Here is a 19442-nt window from a genome sequence, read left to right as displayed (position 1 = left end):
GGTATCTGAATCTGTCTCTAATCTAGGCTTCCCAGAGAATGGATGGGCCCCACCTCCTGCCTCACCCTCTGGGAAACATGCTTATCCTCATACACCACCCAAGTGGGCTGTGTTACCCAAATCCTAGATAAGTGAGGTGCATGAGTAGACTGGCTGGAGGGACAGGCAAATTTGAGAAGCCAAACCCGAGATACAGCAAACAGATGCCAAGTATGCCCTATAGCCATAGGGGCCATTTCTTTAAGTACACCAAGGGACACTGCCCACACCCAGTTCACAAAAGTCCCACAGAGGACCAGGTCCCCAAAGGATGTACAGGAAGCAGGGATAGGTGGGCACATCCTATCAAAGGTGGCTTTTCTTTTTTTTTTACCTCCATTCCTACCACTGCTAGGCCAGCAACCTACCTTGGTTTCTGCCCAGAAAGCTGTCCTCAATGAAGACAGGGTTTCTGAAGTCCCAGTACAGCCACCTGAACCCCTCCTTTAGGCCAGGCATCCACACCACACACGTTCTATCAGGTTTTGGTCCTTCAGCCTCCATGGGACAGCCAGTAGTGTTGGCCTGTGTTACTCTCTTCTTTGAGACTGGGTTTCTCTGTATAGCCCTGGCTGTCAGGGAACTCACTCTGTAGACTAGGCTGGCCTCAAACTCAGAGATTTGCCTGCCTCTGCCTCCTCCCGAGTGCTGGGATTAAAGGTGTGCGTACCACCATCTGTTATTTTCTCCATATTAAACAGTATACCATACATTAACAAAGCCCTAACTTAAGGCCCCACCATGGTGGCTTTGGTATGGGATGGTGCCCCTTGGTTTACCTGGTGATGCTTGGTTCTCACCATGTCCCTTAGGAACCTCACCAAGGCCCTGCCCTGTCTACCCCCACCCAAGGCACATGACAGCCTTGCTTGGCCTCTCAGCCAACTTTCCCCAAACTAAACCCTTTCTTGGCCACCAGGACCCTGATCGATTTCTTATTTCAGGCCCTAGGATCTGCCCTGAGACCTTTTTCTAACACATGGACCCTCCCTGCCCAGTTGGCTGTAAATACCCACCTGAATGTTTGTGAGCTATTCCTGTCACCCAGATCTATCTCCCCAGAGCTTCATATCATAAAACACCTTGGACGTGATTAGGAACTAATCACCTGCCTCAAAGTCGTAAGGAATCTCAGCAGGCCAGCCCTAGGAATCTCCTCACCATTACCCAGACAGCTCCAACAGCTTCCTGCTCCAGGTGTTCCCGTGTTTTACACTGTGACCAAAAGGACCAGCTTTGCCTCGTCCTACCTGTTACAGAGGACTCTCCAGCCCTTCCCACCTTTTGGTCTGGCCTTCGCACATCCCCCTCCCACACTCTGAGCATCTACATGACTGCTGCTTCCTGTAGAGCTGTTGCCACTCACCACATGGCTCCTGTGCCTTGAAATATACTAGTTCATGTCAAGATGTATAAAATACATAAGACTCTATACTGGAAAAAAAAAGCTTGTTCATAATTTTCATAATTATTTTATATTGCAATGAAAACATTCTGGACATACTGGGTTAAAAATATTAACTTTACCTTAAAAACAAACTTTTTGGAATGGTTATTAGAACACTTTCAATCACACACATGGCCCAGCCTGTATTTCTGTTGGAAAGCCTGGCCTCTGGGGACCTTGGTGACACTCAAACGAGCCACCTTCAAAGGAAGGTGCTGATGAGGGTAAGGACACCATGTAGCACAACAGGCCAGGCCCCTGGACAAACGAGGTGAGCCAACAGGTTTCCAGGGTGGGAACAGGGAAAGGAAGCGCCTCATGATACCACTTTCCACCTTTTATTCCTCAAGTGTGTGGGGCTGGAGATGTAGGAACAGGGCAGCAGCAGGTTTCAATAAATAAGAAATGGGATGGGCAGTGGGCCCCGCGCCTGCGCGGCCCCACATAAATAACCGGGCCCTGAGCTAGAGCAGAGACTAAGACAGGCTGGGTTGGCAGTCACCCCTTCTACCTAAAGCTCAGGCAGACACTACCACAGGAGCATGGAAACCACAGAACAGAGGCACTCTATAGCCTGCCATCCTCTCTCTGCAGCTCCAGAGTTGAAGGCAGCAGGGTGGCCTGGGGCTTTGTACCAGAGCCTTGTACAAGTCAGGTCATTTTTCAGTTTCATTAAAAATAGCAGGGTAGGGGCAGGCACATGCATTAAGCCCCTTCTGGAGGCATTGCCATAATAGTCCCATGGGAGCCTTGAAGGCCAAGGCCCAGGAAGCAGCAAAAACAGGCCAGATAAAGCTACTAATGGGAGGGCAGCAACGTCAAGCTCCCCCCAACAGGACTCAGCCCAGAACCCGCAAGGAACTGGAAAGGTCCTGGTAATTGAGCTCTCCTCCCCCCCACTTCACAGTCAGAAAAGCTGGAACCCAAGTACTCCGCCACCAGCACAGGGCTCTTTGCTACCCCTTCCCTTCAGAGGGCCTGCCAGAAGAGAGGGAGGCACGTCCAGGGTCCAGGACATGGCAAGAGTGGCTAGTTCCCAAGGCACAAGCTAGGGACCAGGTACAGACACCACTCCTCCACCAAACCAGACGCCTAGGCGACAGAGGGCTCCTATGATGTGTTCAGGACAGGCACAGGGTTAGGGTGCCCTGTAGGGAAGTAACGGGCTGCAGGGATGGGGTGGGCTCTTGATCTCCTGCTCACGTGCTGTGCCGCAGGCTGCCTCCTCAGTGGGGCGGATGACCCCACCTCCAGGCCTTGGCCTTCGCTGTTTCGTCTGTGAGGCCGTTGCATCTTGGTCCTCAGTCCCAGCTGCAGCTCTCCCTCCTGCAGGAAGCCTTTAGACCCTCCCAGGGCAGGGCAGAGTGTCTAATTCTAGACAGCCCATCAGATGACCAGGTTGCTCTCACTTAGCCGGACCACATATCGGTTCTCCTGGGGATCAGGATTGAGGGTGCAGAGCTGAGTCAGGAGGCCATTTGGGCTTCAGAAAAGTGGCATCTACCCAGAGCTTCCCATAATGCCTCCTCGGGCCTTTGTTCTGTCAGAGTTGACCCAGGTGCTAAGAGAAAATTTCTCCCCAGCCCTCACCTCGGCTCTGTTCTCTGCTGGAGGCTTCAACCACTTAGTATGGCTTCCACCACTTCCCAGCAGCGCCCGCTGCTCAGGGGGAAGACCAGGCTGTGGGGAGTCGGGAAGATCACCTCCTGAAGGCCCGGCCTCCGTGATAGTCTTCACTTCAGATAACAATGAACTGGTCCGCTGCTCAGGAATGCGAGCCACACGGAACCTGTAGAGAGAGATAGTACCAACATCCCATATCAGAGAGGGATCCTAGGACAGAAAAGGCACCTACTAGGTCACTCGCAGTTTTCAGGATCACAGATTGAGCCTGTTACACTGTACAAGAGCCCTTCCTAGACCCCCAGAGACAGGCTGTTAGTGCCCAGCTCCCAGTAACCCCACATCTAGTTAGAGGTGGACAGACCCTTAGCCTAAGAAGTCTCAGATATGGTAACACCAAGACGATGCCTCAGGGACCCAATATCCATGTGAGATAGCATAGCTGGGAAATGATGGCATTTTTGGCCATCTACACTACCCAGAGACCCAGAAAAAGATAGCACCAAGCTGACCCAGGGACCTCCAGGCTGTCCAGTTATTCCCCAACCCTGCTATGTCTGTGCCCACCTTACCTGCCCACAGACAAGATGGTGATCTCACCCTGACGTCCTGTCTTGGCACTAGCCTTAGGAGCCCTAGATGGGTTGGGCAGGAGGGTGGGAGCAGGAGTGGTGGCAGCTGCTGCCTCAGGAGACAGCAGCACCTCTGGCCACTTCTTCTGGCTACAACGGGAACAGCAGGAGCCAGAGAGCGAGGCCAGGCCCTGTACAGTATGGAGGTGGTGGCGATGTGGGCAGATGTGTGGCATGCTGGGAGAGGCTGGCAGCAGCCTGCGAGAGAAGTAGAAATAGTCACTGGGGCAAGCCAGGGCAGGAGACTCCATCCAGTAAAGGGACACAGGTGACATGAAAAGGGAACAGACCCACGTGGAGATCCCAAGGAGGCAAGCTGATCATGTGAGGGTCCCACCCTCACCTGGGTACAGGCCTGTGGCTCGTCTGCACCACTTGTTTGCTGTGATATTCTTTCAACAGCTCCTCCAGGGCCGCTGCATTCTCTGTGGGCAGGTGGAGTCAGAATGCAGCTCCAAAGTGAAGGAGCGAGTGCCCCGCCCCTCTCAGCAGATGGCCCCTGCCTACTTCCACATCCCTGTCCCTGGGGCCTCAGCGGTCAAGAGCAGAGGCAGAAGCACCCTGCAGCCAGGGTGGTTGTACCAGTCAGGCTGAGGCGATGCTCTGGGGAGGCAGAGCTAGGCGGGACTTTTCCCAAATATCATCTAAGGCTCCAGGAGGAGACCATCCACTCCCAGGCATGAGGTAAAACAGAAAGACCCTCTCTTCACCTTTCTTCTCTGTGATCAGGCGCACCAGGACCCCAATGGTGTCCTCATTGGCATCCTCTGTCCTATAGGCAGGATTGAAGCCTGGAGAAAAGAAAAGGAACCCCTGATCTAGGAAAGAAGGGACTCAGGGCTCCCAAGCTACACCAGGATCTGCTGGCAGAGGGCGCCACAGACCTGGCTCAGAGTTGCAGCAGACTCCACTGTGACATTCAGGTGATAGGACCCATAGGCCCATTACCTAGACTTAAAAGTATGCTGTCATCTTTATTATCTTGCACTCAGCAGCTCCAAGAGCTCAGTGTTCTCAAGACTATCTAAAACCCCATCTTCGCAGACTACACCAGCCAGCCTCTTCCAGGTGGGCACTGTTCCTTTCTTGGCCTTGAGGAGCTATGGGCTCTCCTTGCTCAGAATTCCCAACATCTTTCCAGGTCCGTTACCTCTCTGCACTTCACCCTCTCCATGGAACTACTTAACAGCTCTGGGTTTAAACCTCGAGAGTGTGAGAATGGGCTGCTGTGATGGGTCCTGAGCCAGCAGCATACTTCTAAAATTTGTACCCAGTCAGAGTCACTCAGCTGGCAGAAAAGTGCAGTCCTACACAAAATGGCCCTGACATGGAACTGGAGAGATGGCTCATGGGTAAGAGTACTTGTTCTCACAGAGGAGCAAAATTCTGCTCTCAGTACCCACGTGATGGCTTAAATCTGTCTGGCTCCAGTTCCAGGAGATCTTACACTCTTTTCTGGCCTCCCTAAGCACCAGGTACACACCTGCTGCAAACATGCATACATACGCATACAGGCAAAACACACACATATAAAATTAATTAAAAGCAAAAACATTCAAACAATTTAAAAATGGCCCTGACTTGCTACCTTCCTGCCCACTCCCTCCATAATTCAGTGTTGGGAGCTGGAAGGGGCCCTGGAAAGCTGGTGAGGGAGAGGTTATGTCTCTGCTGACTTGGCCAGAAGGCTCCTATGGGCCCAGAGAGGTGCATTTGCCCACAGGTCTCTACCCTTCAGGAGACATTGGTCAGCAAGAGAAGCAATCGGTCCAAGGCCTTTTCCCTCTGGTTCCAGTACTTGTATCTCAAACCACAGTGGAGCTGAAACCTGAGACCTGCATAGTGCCTGCCAGAATCGGCCCTGCCATTCTCCTGCTCCAGACCAGAGGCCAGAGGTCACTTTGAACCAGACAACTGGAGCCTGCTGCCCCTATAGAGTTCCAACCCTACAGTGGAGCAGGGCCTCAGCCAGGGTAGAAATCTCATCAACAGCACTTGACAGCTTATGGCTTTACGTCTGCCCTCTGCCACAGCTCGGCCCGTTACCATCCTCCATGTCAGTCTGCACAGCTGAACAGCACCTCCAGGAGGCCTTCCTGATTAGCCCTCTGCAGGCCTCTCCTGCCAGACCCGCAGATCAGGAAGATCCCCTCCAATGCCCCCACCTCCCACCTGGACCTAGTCAGGTCTTACCGCTGCCTCCTCCTCCAGGGCTGGGCCCAACTTCCTTCTGGGCCGTGCAGTGGTAGCCCTTCCGCTTGAGCAGGTTGCACACAAGAATGCCCAGAAGCCCCATGAGGCAAAAGACAGGTACGATGGCAATCACCGCATACTGGGCAGCTGTCTCCTCAGGGCCGCCTGCCCGAGTGCCATTCCCAGACTGCCGGGGCTCACCAATGCCACTGGCACCTGATGCTACTTCCACACCACGCCGGGCCCGCCGCCCTGACTCTGAACACCAGAGGGTGGAAACAAGACAGCAGCGAAAAACATACAAAGAAGTTGGTAGTCTGGGACTGTCCCTCCTCAGCCCCAGAAAGGCTCTCTGCCTGATTTGCTGTGTCTGCCCATTTCACCACAGACACATGGGAATCTTGCCCTAATCCTGCCTTGGCCTAGCTTTGGGACCCCTGGGTAGGTCACGATAGGAGGCTGGGAGTAGGAGTGATGGTAGCAAGTCCAAGGACCTGAGCACAAGCTAGAGGAAAACTGATATCCCTAATTCAGCCCACCTCGCCACACCAGGGGGACAAAAGCCAGCTCATGCCCGTCTTCCTTGACCATCCAATCAACTACCCAGTGAGGCGTCCTTGAAGCTCAACCTACACCTGGCCCTCATGCTAGGTGTATGGATAACACATACGGCACGCTCCCAGACAAGGGGACACAGGGTTCCTCCTCACAATGGCACATGAATTAGTAGCTCTGTGGTGAGAAGTCATGTGTCCACAGGTATGTGCAAAGGTACATGTACATGCTCACATGCATCTGTAGGGCTCTTATGGAGAGGCTGGGGACAGCAGGACCGTACAGGATATGAACCTCCAATCCTAATGGCGGCTGCTAGATGATGGGATGGTCTCAATCACTCAAAAGCAGAGTGGCTGACCATGTTGTTGGACACCTTCTGGCTACCTGTTCTCCTATGGGCTGGGAAAGGACCCTCCTGTCCTGCATATGGACGCTGCAAGGGATTCCTAGGCTCAAATTCACTGACCCCCTTTCCTGCCCCACCATCCACCACTCACCATCACAGCCACCAGTCTTTGGAGGTGCCCTGGAGCATGGCTGACACGGGACATGAGGAACTCCCCGAGGCCCAAACCATCTGTAGGGAGGCAAGATGTCACTGAGGTTCAGAAGTAAAAACCTGTCCTTGGAAATGCTGGATTCCTTCCACCAACAGTGCCACCCATCCATGTCATAGGAGGGAAGGAGGCCTATCAGGGAGCAGTGGGCCAAGAGCCCAGCATGAGCCCCACCCTCACCCTGTACTCACCCAGGCTCGCAGTCTCCACACACTGCATCGTGAGTTGCTGTGCCAGCTTGGGCCTCCAACCTCCCTCGAAGGCTGCAGCGATAATGAGGCTGGCATGGATGAGAGTCCCATGAGGCTGAAAAGGTGCTTGGGGGGCAGGTTCGGCATAATGTGCCCTGCCCTGGGTCCTATGGGAGAGGAGAAAGATTACAAGGCCAGGAGCCAGGCCTAAGGCCCCTGGGCATCGAAGCCGAGGCCTCCCTCTGCCGTCAGGGGTGAGTCTTCCCAGGACAGGGCAGCACATCGCTCACCAGGTCAGGCTCCTTGCCAGGAGGACACAGCCAAGGAGTTATTGATGTTGCAGTGGCCAGAGGCCAGGGCAGCAGCTGGAAGAATGCAGGTGGGACACAGAAGACATGGTGACAGAGATCGGGTTAGGCACGAGGCCTGCAGGGTCATCTGCTCACTCCCTACACCCTGAACAGAACATGAATTGCAGACCACATGGGCTCCCTACCCAGCTTCAGGGCACTCTGAGAGCCTGCCTCAGCCATTCTGTTACACTGACAATGTCTAGGCAGAGAAGGAATTATATCTGCTTCTGGAAAATACTGGAAAGCCCCAGACAGGATCAGGACCTCAAACCCTCTGAATTATAGCTCGTTTAGATGAGTTACACCTCCTCACCCCAGACAGATGAGGAGGAAATGCTTCCGAATTCCTCTGAGATTGTCTCCCTTCCTGCTGCACACCCCCTACCCCCAAGCTGGGCATGTCATTAACTACCCTCTGTTTATCGTGTCTGCAGCTGGTGCTTACTTTCTATTCTGGGCCCAGGCTGAGTCTGAGACCACATCCTCCTCTGTGACCTCCCCCTGTGCCAAGGCCACCCCCATTCATACCCTGCACCTAAACAGGGCATGCCATGTTCCAAAGGAAGGCTCTTCTAGATGGGGATTAATAGCCCCCTCTCTGGTGACCTCACTCTGCTCCCCACTCAAATGAATGGACTACCTGCCCAACCCCTGATGTGGGAAGACCCTGTTCTCCAACTTGGCCCCAGCTGCCAGTGCTAGGGGGTACCAGGCATGGAGCAGGGCCGGCTACCCTGAAGACAATGTCAGACTTGGCTACCAGCACCTGCTAAGGCTAGAGGCTACCTCCTGAAGACCTCAGCCTGCTATCCCTGAGCTTCCAGAGACATAGCAGAAAGACCACACAGACCAGACAGACCCCAAGGGCTCTGACTCCAGCCCCAGAATCTGAGCTCCCCTAAACTAATACAGACCCTGCATCCAGCATGAGGTATTCAATTTCTTCCAGGCCCCCCTCCTGGCTCTGCCCCACACCTGCCTAAGGCAAGCGCCTTGCCGTCAGCCATGCCTGCAAATGCTAGGAAATCCCTCCAGCCCATGTGGGAACTGCTTTCCTGCTTGGGAAAGTGGTACCCCTGACTGTCTATCTCTACAGGGTCATGACTGCACAGTAGGGAATGCTAGTAGACATTCATCGGATCTTCCAAGAAAGAGGTGAATGTTTAAGTCTGTCAGAGCCTGAGGCTCTTGAGCGGTGTCTGCACTCCCTTCTCTGGAGTGCTGGAGTACATCTCAGATTCTAACTATTCTAGCTTCTCTGGGGCCCTTCTCCAACTCACCACAAAGAGGCAAGGCAGGGGCCAGTGCAGCAAGGTCCGCTTCATCATCAGGCCCTGGAGTGACATTGACCTAGGGCAGATAAAGGGAGCTCAGGGAGCAGCCACAGCAGGCAGGCAGCTGCTGTCTTCCCCAAGATGGCCAGACTGCTGCTGCGTGCTGGGCAAGCATTTGCCCTCCATGGCAGGATGCAGGTCTGAGCAGAGGTGGAACTGACCTGTTAGGGCCAGCCTTCTAGGACTGGCCGAGGCAGGAGGGAAGCTAAGGGCTCTGTAGCTCAGGAGGTTTCCCGGAGCAGGAAGTGCTTCCTTCCCCTTCCATAAACAGCCAGGTGCCCTGAGGCATCAGAGGGGAGCAAGAGGAAGGAAACTGGGGAAGGCCTGGGCTGAGGGTCTAAGATGCTGGCCACACCACCCTTAGTCCTGCTCTTATCCCCAACCACTCACAGCTCCCAGGCCATGCTCACACTCGTAGGTTCTACCTCAATGCTAACGTAAAGGCCTCTATGCGGAAGTACTTCTAGAAGTCTGGCTTAAAGGCTGTTGCCCTGCTCACTCTGTCACAGGCCTGTTTCTCCTCTACACCTCCCCCAGGGAGGCCGGGGCTTATGTGCTTGCATCTCTGCTTGCCTATGTGTCATGGCAGACCTAGAAGGGAAGGTGATGACGATCTGGCATCCAGCCTCCTGGAGCCTCCCCAGCACCTCCTATAGGCAGACATGCTTCTGCACTAGGGAATTAGGAATACCAGTGTCCACTAGGAGCTCCATCTCAGAGGACACTACGGCAAACCAACTAAGAGACAATGGTCCCACTGTGAGATGTTTCAGAGAACCATCATCGATGCCAGCTCCCCAGCCCACTGGCTCCAGGCTGAGTGAGGCTCCCTGCCTAGACAGCAGTACCTCTGGAGAAGGCTTTAGCTAGTGGACAAGGTTAGAATGGCAGGATAGATTCAGAATAGACAACAGAAAGTTCTTGTGTATTTCCTAGAGTCAGGGTCACAGACTGGGGTAGGACACTCATCAAGCCACAATACAAGCTATGAGCAACCTCTGAAATCCAAGGGTGCTCATGGGCCTAGCCTCCTGCCACCATTGGACAAGGGGTCATAGGCTATTTTAATGCCAAGCCTGGCAGAGGACTTGTTGCTCTAGGAGGTTGCAGGCCACAGAGCCCCCTTTCTGCTGGTAGCCAGGTCTCCAGGCTGGAAACAAGAGTGGAGCAGAGGAAACCTATCTGTCACCTGACCTGGGCCTAGCCCCAAAGACCTCAGCAGGGTCAGGGATTTGAGTTACACCCAGGGGAGGAGGAGCTGCCTTCACATCATCCAGGGACTCTCCAGGTCACTGGCAGCAGGCCCCTCTTGGGCTCCAGGCCAACTATGGGGAAAACCAGGGACAGGGAAGGACAGGCTCCAGAGTAGGTAAAGGCCACATGTGACAGTCAACACTCAACAGATGGCACTCCTGACTCATCCCTTGACCTCTCCCTCCTCAAACTCGTTCACAAAACTGCCTTCCAGGTTCTGCACCACAGTGTCCCTTAAACCCTCCCAGGATCCGTGTCCCCTCCAGACCATCTCCCACGGCCCCTCCACAGTCCTTCAGAGGGTCTCACCACCACAGACCTGACTACAAACCCCAAGTCTTCAGGTGTCCCTGCAGCATGCTCACAGCCCCAGCGGCCCTTTATGTCCCCAGGCAGCCCAGAGAACTAGGACAAGGGGTGAAAAGTAAAAGATAAAACCCCAGAGAGAGGCCCAGGACCACCCAGACCCTTGCAGCACCTTCTGGGTGACCTGAGCCACAAGGAGAGGCTATGCGACTGCTCATCTGCAGACAGGCCAGAGTCCGAGTGATCTTGGGATTTCCCAGAGGAAAGTGAGGGTCCAGAGGCCCAGTCTCAAAGCCAGAGTGGGCCCACTCAGGCATATCCTACTGACAGGCGCCGCCCAGCATCCCTTGCCTTCTAATTACGCACCTTCTAATTACCACAAAACTGGCACTTACTCCAGTCTGGCTGCATGGCCCCCACTCTCAAGCAGACTGACCCCCCCATTCCCCATCTGCTTGCTCAGGCACATGCACACATGTGAACACCTGCTGCTGCAACCTCTGACACCCAGTCATCTAGCATCCAAGCTACTGCCCTAGAAACCCATGGGAAAACATGCTCAGAGAAGCCCCTAGGTTAGCAGGGGTCAGTATAGGCCCCCCACTTCTCTTGTTGAGAAGGCCAGGCAGTCAGTGATACCCCAAAGCCTAACACCTCCAGAGGTGTTAGCTACCTGAGCTGATAGAAATGGGAACACTGCAGCCCAAGAGACAAGGGTCATTCCCCCAAAGCCCTTCCAGCTCCAGGGCACCTGAGGGAGGAGAGTCACCTTAGCCACACAGGGTTAAAAAGGTAGGGTTCTAGCAGAGAAGGAAGTTAGCTCACAGCCACTCCTCCATCTCCTAGCCCTGAGCACCCACACAGCCACTAATTCCCTATGGGACCTGAGCCCCCAGCTTCCCTAGCCTTGGTTTCCTCATCTGTAGGATAGGTTGTTTATCTTTCTCGGCTGAAGCCTGTCATGAAGCTTAACCCAGGTAATGGGCCTCAAGCAGGTCACGGGACTTCCTCCCCACACCCCCCAGGGGTGGTAATTAAGTATTTGTTGGCTTGTTTGTCCCCCAACCAGACAGCAGTCAGGATAGGAATGTCTGTTTTATTCACCACAAAGCCCAGCCCCCAACCCAGGCATGGAACTGGATACCTCAACCAAATGGCTTTGGAGACTCAGGGGGGCTTTCTTAAACCCAACCCTATGGAAAAGTGCCCAAACAATTAGAACAGAAATTCCCTGAGTACAAGCCAACTAGCAAAGCTGCAACAGGGCTCCAAACTGAACAAGAAGCTGCCAGTAGACACTGCCCCAGAGAGGAGCAGCCCTGGAGGCCTCACAGAAAGAGGAAGCTGTATGGCCTGCCCAGGCACCAGGCAGCTTCCTCTTTCCTAGAACTGAATCTGTGGGTTTACCCCTAGCCCCAGCCAAGGCCCCCCACCAGACTCCCTGAGATCTTCCAAAGCCTCTGTCCACTTCTCACCACTAGAGCAACCTTACCTGCAGCCTAGGTGTGCTGACAGATGCGGGTATGCCCTGAGCCAGCTCCCCGACCCATGCTCAGAACGGTGTCCCAGCAGACCCCCCCTCCCCCAAAGCCTCCTTACACAGCATGGACACACACACCAGCCATCTTAGGTTTCTTTCTGAGCGACTTGAAGCTTCTTTCAACCCACAGAGATGTGTGTTACCTGTTGTTTCCTTTGCCCAGAAACCCCTCCTATCACTTTTGGCCAACACCTACTCTTCCTCCAGAGCGCAGTTCAAAGTCACTTCCTCCTGGAGGCTACCACCACTACCCCTCCCCTCGGCGATGGTGCCATTTGCCCAGCCCCCTTTCTCACCACAAGTTGTCCTCCATGCCCAGTGCTATGCTGGGTGTGGGCTGTACTGGGGATGAGAAGTAGGAGAGATGTCTTCTGGCAATGCCAGAGGGAACCCACTGCTGGTAAAGAAACCCAGAGGCAGGCTGGTCTTAACTTGAATCTGAAGCCCTCTGCTAACCTGGGGAAACATCACTGAACACAAGCTTGCCCTCCTGTGCTCTTCACTGGCTTCGAAGCTATGTGGCCCCGTGCAGACCTCTCATGAGAGAATTCACGTTTAGTTCTCAGCACAGGATTTGCACAGAAAGCCCTCAGTAAGCATGTACCACTCTTCACCATGCCTCAGTTTTCCCATCTGTAAACTTTAAAAAAAGGAAGAGTGCATGTGTGACCAGCAAATGTGAAGCATGGAGAATTTCTCTTTTGTATTTGTGAGACATCGAGTACACAGGAAAAACCCAGTGGGCCACCCTGGGAGTGGGAGGTATAGGAGAGGGGTCTGGGAAGACTGGCAAGCAGAGCCTAGGTCATGCTGAGCTTGCACTTTTTCCAGGGCCTATGGGAACCCTGAAGCGAAGAGCAGAGGAAGCGAAACCCTGAGTGATTTGTCTGTAGGCAGGCAGGTGAGCTGCCAGCCAAGTGAGGGCACCTGGGGAGAGGGAGGCGGGATGAGGGCCCACCTGCGGTAGGGCAGGGAAGAAGGCGGGTTCTGCTTCTTAGTGGTGGCCTTCTCTGCAGCCTCTAGAGGCAAGGGTTGCCTGGAAACACAGCTGGACACTGGCCCTCCTCAGCAGTGACTACACCAGGCAGCAACAAAGGCAACATCAATAGAGAAATCCAGGTTAGCAAGGGACCCAGTGGTTCCCTGGCAACTGGGGCTGAAGTAGGGCAGTGCCCACACTGGGCTCCGTTAAGGCTGCAAGGCATTGCCGGCTTCCCTAACAGAAGGGGGCTGACCTCAGCCGGGGACTATCCCTCACCCTGGCTCACCTCCAATCTGTGCCAGAGAGGTGAACATTCCCTTTTCAGATCTGGGTAAACAGGATTGCCTCACCTCTGCCTTTCCAACCCCGAAACATAGTCTGCAGGCAGACACACTCAACTGTGTTGCCAATCTGATGGCGGGAAGCCTGGTGCTGAAGTGTGTGGAAGGTGGCTCATACAGATAGATGGTGGCTCAACTGAAGGTCCACTAGAAAGACCTAAGCAAGGCCTGGAGGAGGTGTGGACCCCACCTGGTAGCCTCGGGGAGGGGGGGGGGCTCTCAGAACTGCCTGAACCCATGCTCTTTTGGATATTGTGCTAATTTATACCAGGTCACACAGGAAAGAACACTAGAAACTGCAGGAAGCAAGAAGACTAGGGAAGTCTGGGAATTCCCAGTCAGGAAGAGCAGCTCCTAGGGCTGCTGTTGAGGCTGACCGCCCAAAGATAAACAAAAGCTGCCTAGAGGCTACGTAGAAAAGGGGCATTCCCCACTCCCTGCTCTCTTCCCGTGCTACCCACACTTGAGGGCAGCAGGAGCTGGACATGTTTGTTCTGTTCATCAGACCTCCTGGCTGTCACTAGGCCTGCATTTCAGCAGCTCAGGTGGTAAGGCAGGCAGGAGGGGCTGAAAGGGCTAATTGACTCCTTAAGACTAAGAAAAGGGCTGAGGCAGCCAGATCTGGCTCTCCCAGCTTCTCAGTCTGAATAGGAAATGAATGCAGTCTCCCTCCTTCCTAGGACAAGTCTGGGGATAAAGAAGACGATGTCTGAGACTAAGCGGTCACCCCTGGGACAGAGAGCTAGAGCTCCCCAATGTCCCATTTCCTTTCCAGGCCCAGTCCCACTGGATCTCTCAGCACAGGCTTCCATGTTCCATTGCAGAAACCTAGGCTGAGCTAGCTAAGAATGAACCTTGGCCCTAGGGCTGGTAAGACAGCTCAGTGGGCTAAGGCACCTGCCACCAACACAGGGTGACTAGGGTTGGATCTCTAGAGAACCAAGACCTGCAGGTTGTCGGCTGAATTCCACACCACCACACACTCAATACAAAACAAATACATGTAACAAATTTTTAAAAAGAACCCGGCCTGAAAGGCAATAAGGCTTACCAAACCCAGAGAGGAGACAAGCAACAGCCAGCTTTTGCTGTCACCTCACCTGGTACCCGACTGCTTTCAAGAGTTTGCCTTAGCTACACCAACCTTTAAGAACCACGGGCCATTCCTGCACTGCCTTCTCTGGCCCTAAGACAGGACAGTAAGGGCCCAGAAGGAAAACACCTGGCTCACCCCTCAGTCACGCAGCTACCACCTCTCCCAGAAGTCACCTTGGCTGCTGCCCTGGCCACACCCCTCCACTCTTTATTGAGTTACTAATAAGTCAGGATAGCCTCAGACTGCTCAGCATTTGCCCAGACTCCATCACCCCAATTTGGTTGATTGGAACAGAAATTTAGGGAAAGACTGAGAAGAAACCACAGGTCTCCTGTTCACTCTCCAACTCCTTAGGTTTGGGTGCTGGGGAGTGAGGCCCTACACAGATGAACCTTGCTGAGGCCTGGGTGGACATGTGCATGACAACAACACTAGTAAGGGCAAGGCTAGGATCTGGGACAGTCCATCCACCTGAGCTGAAGCTCTGGCTCTGTCACTAAGTGCACCTGTGACCTTGAACAGGTCATTTAGCCTCTCTTGAGTTTTGGGGCCTCAAAGGATATGAAGGGATATTTGGAATCTCACTTAAGCAATGCTGGCAAAGTTCTATCCTTTTTTCTTTCTTTCTTTTTTTTTTTCTTTCTGAGACAGAATTTCTCTGTGTAGTGCTGGCTGTCTTGGAACTAGCTCTGTAGACCAGGTTGGCCTCAAACTCAAGAGATCCACCTGCCTTTGCCTCCTGAGTGCTGGGATTAAAGGTGTGTGCCACCACTGCCAGTTCTAACACCACAGACTCACAAGGGCCACTGGAAGAACTCAGGCTCAAAACAAGCGATGTCCAGTCAAGGCTACCCAGGTGCTTGAGTACCAAAAGCAGGCTGTGAGGAACCCAAGTCTGTAAGTCTCGACAGCATGAGATCCAGGTACCCATGCCAGTGGAGGCTTGTGTGCGCCTGCTTCCACACAGCTCAGACCGCAGAGTCGGAATGGCAGAGGACTGAGCTGAGACACTCCAGCAGTTCACATGCAGCCCCACCTGCCATAACTTAGGGCAATTGTGCCTACTCAGCTGACCTCATGGTGTGTGTGTGTGGGGGGGGGAAGATCCAGAACACACAGGCTAACAGCAACTCTTCACAAGCAGGCCAGAGCCCAGCCCCCACTCCACCCTTCAGGAAGTTTTCCTATCAGGGGAGCCACCCAGCCATCAGTTCTCCATCTCCTTTGACCCAAGCAGTGAAGAGGCTGCTTGAGGGAGGCAAGTTCCTACCCCCCATAAGCATACATAGGGCCAAATTTAGTCCCTTCTCAAACTCATGCTTGGACCCTGCCTCTAATTGGCCACAGAAGGCCCCTCCATCTGTGCCAACCAACCCGGGGACATTCTGGGAGCCACATGGCAGTTTATTTATAGAGTACTCATCTTTCCCAGGGTGGGTGGCCCAGGAAAGAATTCCTGACTTCAAGGCCACAGACCTGGGTTTGGACCCCAGTGGCACTAGGGTCTTGAAAGTGCCTTCTCTTTGATTCCTGGTTTTCTTGCCTATGTCTGGGACTGAGGAATCTCGAGAAGACAAGGCAAAGATCTGATAGCCTTAGGGATTGAGCACACAGCAGGACGCAACACTGGCTTTTCTAACTAGCCCAGCCTTTTACCTTGCAGCACCAGTTTAGCATGCACAAGGCTTTGGGCTCACTCCATAGCACTGAAAAATGAAAACCAAAGAAAGCAGTTGGACATGCAGAGAGAGCCAGAGCTGCGAAGCTGTGAAAGAACCTGCTTCCCTTGCTGTCCAAGTGTCCAGACATCAAGTAGAAGGAGGTAAAGTGGAGAGCAGAGCTACAACAAGGCTAGGAGCTGGGCATGCCCTGCCATTCTTAGAAGCTGAGTCTCTCCCTGTGTAAAGTGGGGCTGAGCCTGCTGGCTCTGACTCTTGGCTCTGTAAGTTGAGCCCCTCTATGTTTTGTACCAATGGCAGATACAGGCATCTTTCTCTAGCAACTACCACACCAAATAGAAACCTAGCTTGGCCCCTCTGTCATCCCCAGAGGCCCAAGTTCCCAGAATGGTTTGGCATGGGTGGGGCATACAGTAGAGCTGGGGGGCTCCACAGAGGTTGGGCCAGAAGGGAAGGTTAACCCTTAGTTAGCCCTTCTCCCCTCTCTCCTCCTGGCCCTGAGCTATTTCTACCTCTATGCTGGGGATGGAAATAACTTGGGCTCAGCCCCTGGAGACCAAGCCAGCTATTTTCAACAGCCCAAAAGCACAGCTCCAATCATTCCAGGGAGGACTGAGGGACACCCTGATCCCCAGCCCCAGGTCAAGCATCAGCAGTGATCAGAATTAGAAGGGGTATCTAGTCAGGATAGCTGAGCAGTCTTAGGCACTGTGTTCAGAAGGGGTATCTAGTAAGAATGGGGAGACAGAGACCCAGATTGGGGAGGGTACAAGCACAAGGTCACTCCATCTGCTCCCCACCAAGGCAAATGGGTGAGTCAAAGATAGGGGGATGGGGACCTCTCAAGTGAAGTACGATGAAGGTCACTATCCCTGCCACCCCTGGGCTGTGCTAACTCCAGATACCTCTCAGAGTCAGGTCTTTCTGGTGATCCCTGGCTTGGGGGGGAGGGGGAGGGCGGACAAGACTACAGGAAGACAATGTAAAACACCCACTTGCAATTTGCCAGCCATGTGTGCACAAAATCTCACTGCAAACTCATAATGGGACATCTGTGCCAGTCCTGACAGTCCAAGTGTGAGAGATGGAAGCTCAGATAGCCATGAGCAATTACCAGAAAGGTGGTTAGAAGACTTGAGTTCCATTGTCCTAACTCTATGTGACCTTGGACAAGCCACTGGTTTTCTGAGCCTCAGTTACTCTCTCTATAACAGTCACCAAATCTCAGAGCCACTGTAAGGGTTCAATAGAACAGTACACTACAGTTGGGTGGTGGTGGTGGCGAACACCTTTAACCTCAGCACTCGGAAGGCAGAGGCAGGCGAATCTCTGTGAGTTCAAGGCTAGCCTGGTCTACAGATTGAGTTCCAGGGCAGCTAGGCTGTTACACAGAGAAACCCTGTCTCAAAAACCCGAAACAATAAAAAATAAAAACCCCAACACATTACAAAGTGTTCACAGCAGAGCCTACCATTGCCCCCTCAAAAATTCAAGCAGCATTTTCAGAGGTTTACAGAAAGCAGAACCTCCACATACTACTCCTGTCAGGTGTGGCACCCCACTGCCACCTCTGGAGCTAGGGAACCCAGTTGCCACGGACGCTACATGAATTGCACTGACCCTCTTGTGGGAGCAGGGACCTCAGAGTGACTTTCCCAGATGGAGGTTTAGCAAGAAGTCCAAGACCAGACCAGAGACCATTCATTGATGGAGAACAAATATTCCCTCTCTCCAGCCAGGGAGCTGAACCGAGTAGAGAACGTCTTTGGATTGAGATTTCAGGATCTAAAAGACCTGGTGGCTTTTGAGTGGGAGTCTGATATCTTCTTGACCAGCTTCAGGCAAGACTGTTTCCAACCTCTCACCAGCACATAGGTGCAAACCTTGGACCACTGTGTCACCAGCAGAAGCCTGCCCCCACCCCCACTGCAGTCCTTCCGCCTGGAGAGAAAGGAGAATAGAGCAGACTGACCCAAAAACAATAGAGGATCCCAAAGTGATGATTCACCGGCTATTCACACCTCTGTGCAGACTGGGAGACTGAGGCCCAGCAGGGGCAGAATCTGCTAACTAGGCAGAGAATACAGAAAGGGCCTGGCCAGATGCTGAGGACTTCAGATTGTGTGTATGTATGTGTGGGGATGGAAACCACCTCGGGTCTTCCCTGTGCTAGAGGCACTATCTCTTTGGCCTCCTCTTCCTCTGGGTGCAAACAACTCATTAAACTGAACTCCTGAAGGGTGCCTTCGAGAGATCTTTATTCCCTAGATTCCTGATCTTCCTTGCTGCTGAAAGGTGTCAGGTTCCTCCTTCTGTCTCCTTACTCTGTCCTGAGTCAAGCAGACAGACTCTCTCTCTCTCTCTCTCTCTCTCTCTCTCTCTCTCTCTCTCCTCTCTCTCTCTCTCTGTGTGTGTGTGTGTGTGTGTGTGTGTGTGTGTGTGTGTGTTGGCTCCGTACGCACCCTGTGACCCCGTGATTCAGGGCTTGCTCAAGTTATTTAAGGTTCCTCTCTTCTACGTTATACTAACAATTTTTAGTGGCGCTAGCCCGTCACACTGCAGGCCACACACAGTGACCCCAGTGACCTGGGGTCTCTCACACACACAATCACATACATACACTCTTCCTGTCTCAGACACACAGAGCCCCTCTGTGTCGCCCGCTAGGCTCGGCGTCACCGCCCAGTGTCCCAACCACACGTTTACCCGGGCCAGGCCGCCTCATGCGCCGTGTCACCCACAGTCACGGGCTGACACCGTTCAGAACCCCCCCTTCCCGGCAGCCCCGCGTTGCAGCCGCAACGAGGCGCCGCCGTCCCGTCCTGCAACCGGCTCTGGTGTCAATCCAAGTTCCCGGGTTCCACCGACCCCTCGCACGCCAAGTTCCGCCGCTTCCTCTCGCGCATCTTCTGATAGACTGCGCAGCGGCCGGTACGGGGAGGACGCGCTGCCGGGGGGCTCCGGGACACGCGGGAGGCGCCGGGACGGGACAGGACGGGGCAGCAGAGTGGGGCTGCCGCATTCGCAGCGCGGGAGAACTTCCTCGGAGCACCAGAGCGGGGCTGCGGGCCGAGCGCGTCCTCCTTACCTGGCCGGCAGCACCAGCTCCGCTCCGCGTCCGACGCGGCACCCGGGCCCCGCTAGGCGAGTGCTCGGGGCCGGCCGCGCACCCTGCGCGCCTTTTGAATGAATCGCCGGCCGGGCCGGGAAGCTGCGCGGCCCCGCCCCCCGCGTCACGGCCTCTGGCCCCGCCCCCGACGTCAGAGCCCCCACTCGCGGCCCCTTGCCCCTTGCCCCCCAGCCAGCAAAGGGCTCAC

General features: G+C 54.1%; 1 protein-coding gene across 3 annotated transcripts; it reads right to left on the bottom strand.

Moving 5' to 3' along the window:
• Positions 1–1495: 1495 nt before the first annotated feature.
• On the bottom strand, positions 1496–19337 carry Relt (RELT TNF receptor). Of its 3 annotated transcripts, none has more exons than XM_027407801.2 (11): positions 19214–19337; positions 8874–8943; positions 7531–7605; positions 7241–7407; positions 6990–7069; positions 5935–6192; positions 4452–4532; positions 4085–4166; positions 3682–3939; positions 3077–3275; positions 1496–2920 (listed from the first exon to the last, which is right to left on the bottom strand). In XM_027407801.2, the coding sequence occupies exons 2-11, from the start codon at positions 8937–8939 to the stop codon at positions 2873–2875; spliced, it is 1314 nt and encodes a 437-aa protein (XP_027263602.1). In that variant the 5' UTR covers positions 8940–8943; positions 19214–19337; the 3' UTR covers positions 1496–2872. The 3 variants fall into 3 exon arrangements, with proteins under 3 accessions (XP_027263602.1, XP_035298240.1, XP_027263600.1); XM_035442349.1 differs by lacking the exon at positions 19214–19337 and adding an exon at positions 18994–19159; XM_027407799.2 differs by lacking the exon at positions 19214–19337 and adding an exon at positions 9089–9207.
• Between the last annotated feature and the right edge of the window lie 105 nt (positions 19338–19442).

Source organism: Cricetulus griseus, chromosome 3 (assembly GCF_003668045.3).
Source record: "Cricetulus griseus strain 17A/GY chromosome 3, alternate assembly CriGri-PICRH-1.0, whole genome shotgun sequence".
Taxonomy (NCBI): domain Eukaryota; kingdom Metazoa; phylum Chordata; class Mammalia; order Rodentia; family Cricetidae; genus Cricetulus; species Cricetulus griseus.
Note: the sequence above shows the minus strand (reverse complement) of the source record. Positions and strands in the feature narration are given on the sequence as shown.

Excerpts from the sequence above, each read along its gene's own strand:
- Relt (XM_035442349.1), bottom strand. The coding sequence starts at position 19,031 with ATGCGCGAGAGGAAGCGGCGGAACTTGGCGTGCGAGGG. Across the intron at positions 7,408-7,530 it reads CTGGCAAGGAGCCTGACCTG|GACCCAGGGCAGGGCACATT; the intron begins GTGAGCGATGTG and ends CCTCTCCCATAG. Across the intron at positions 6,193-6,989 it reads AAAGACTGGTGGCTGTGATG|AGTCAGGGCGGCGGGCCCGG; the intron begins GTGAGTGGTGGA and ends TCTGGTGTTCAG.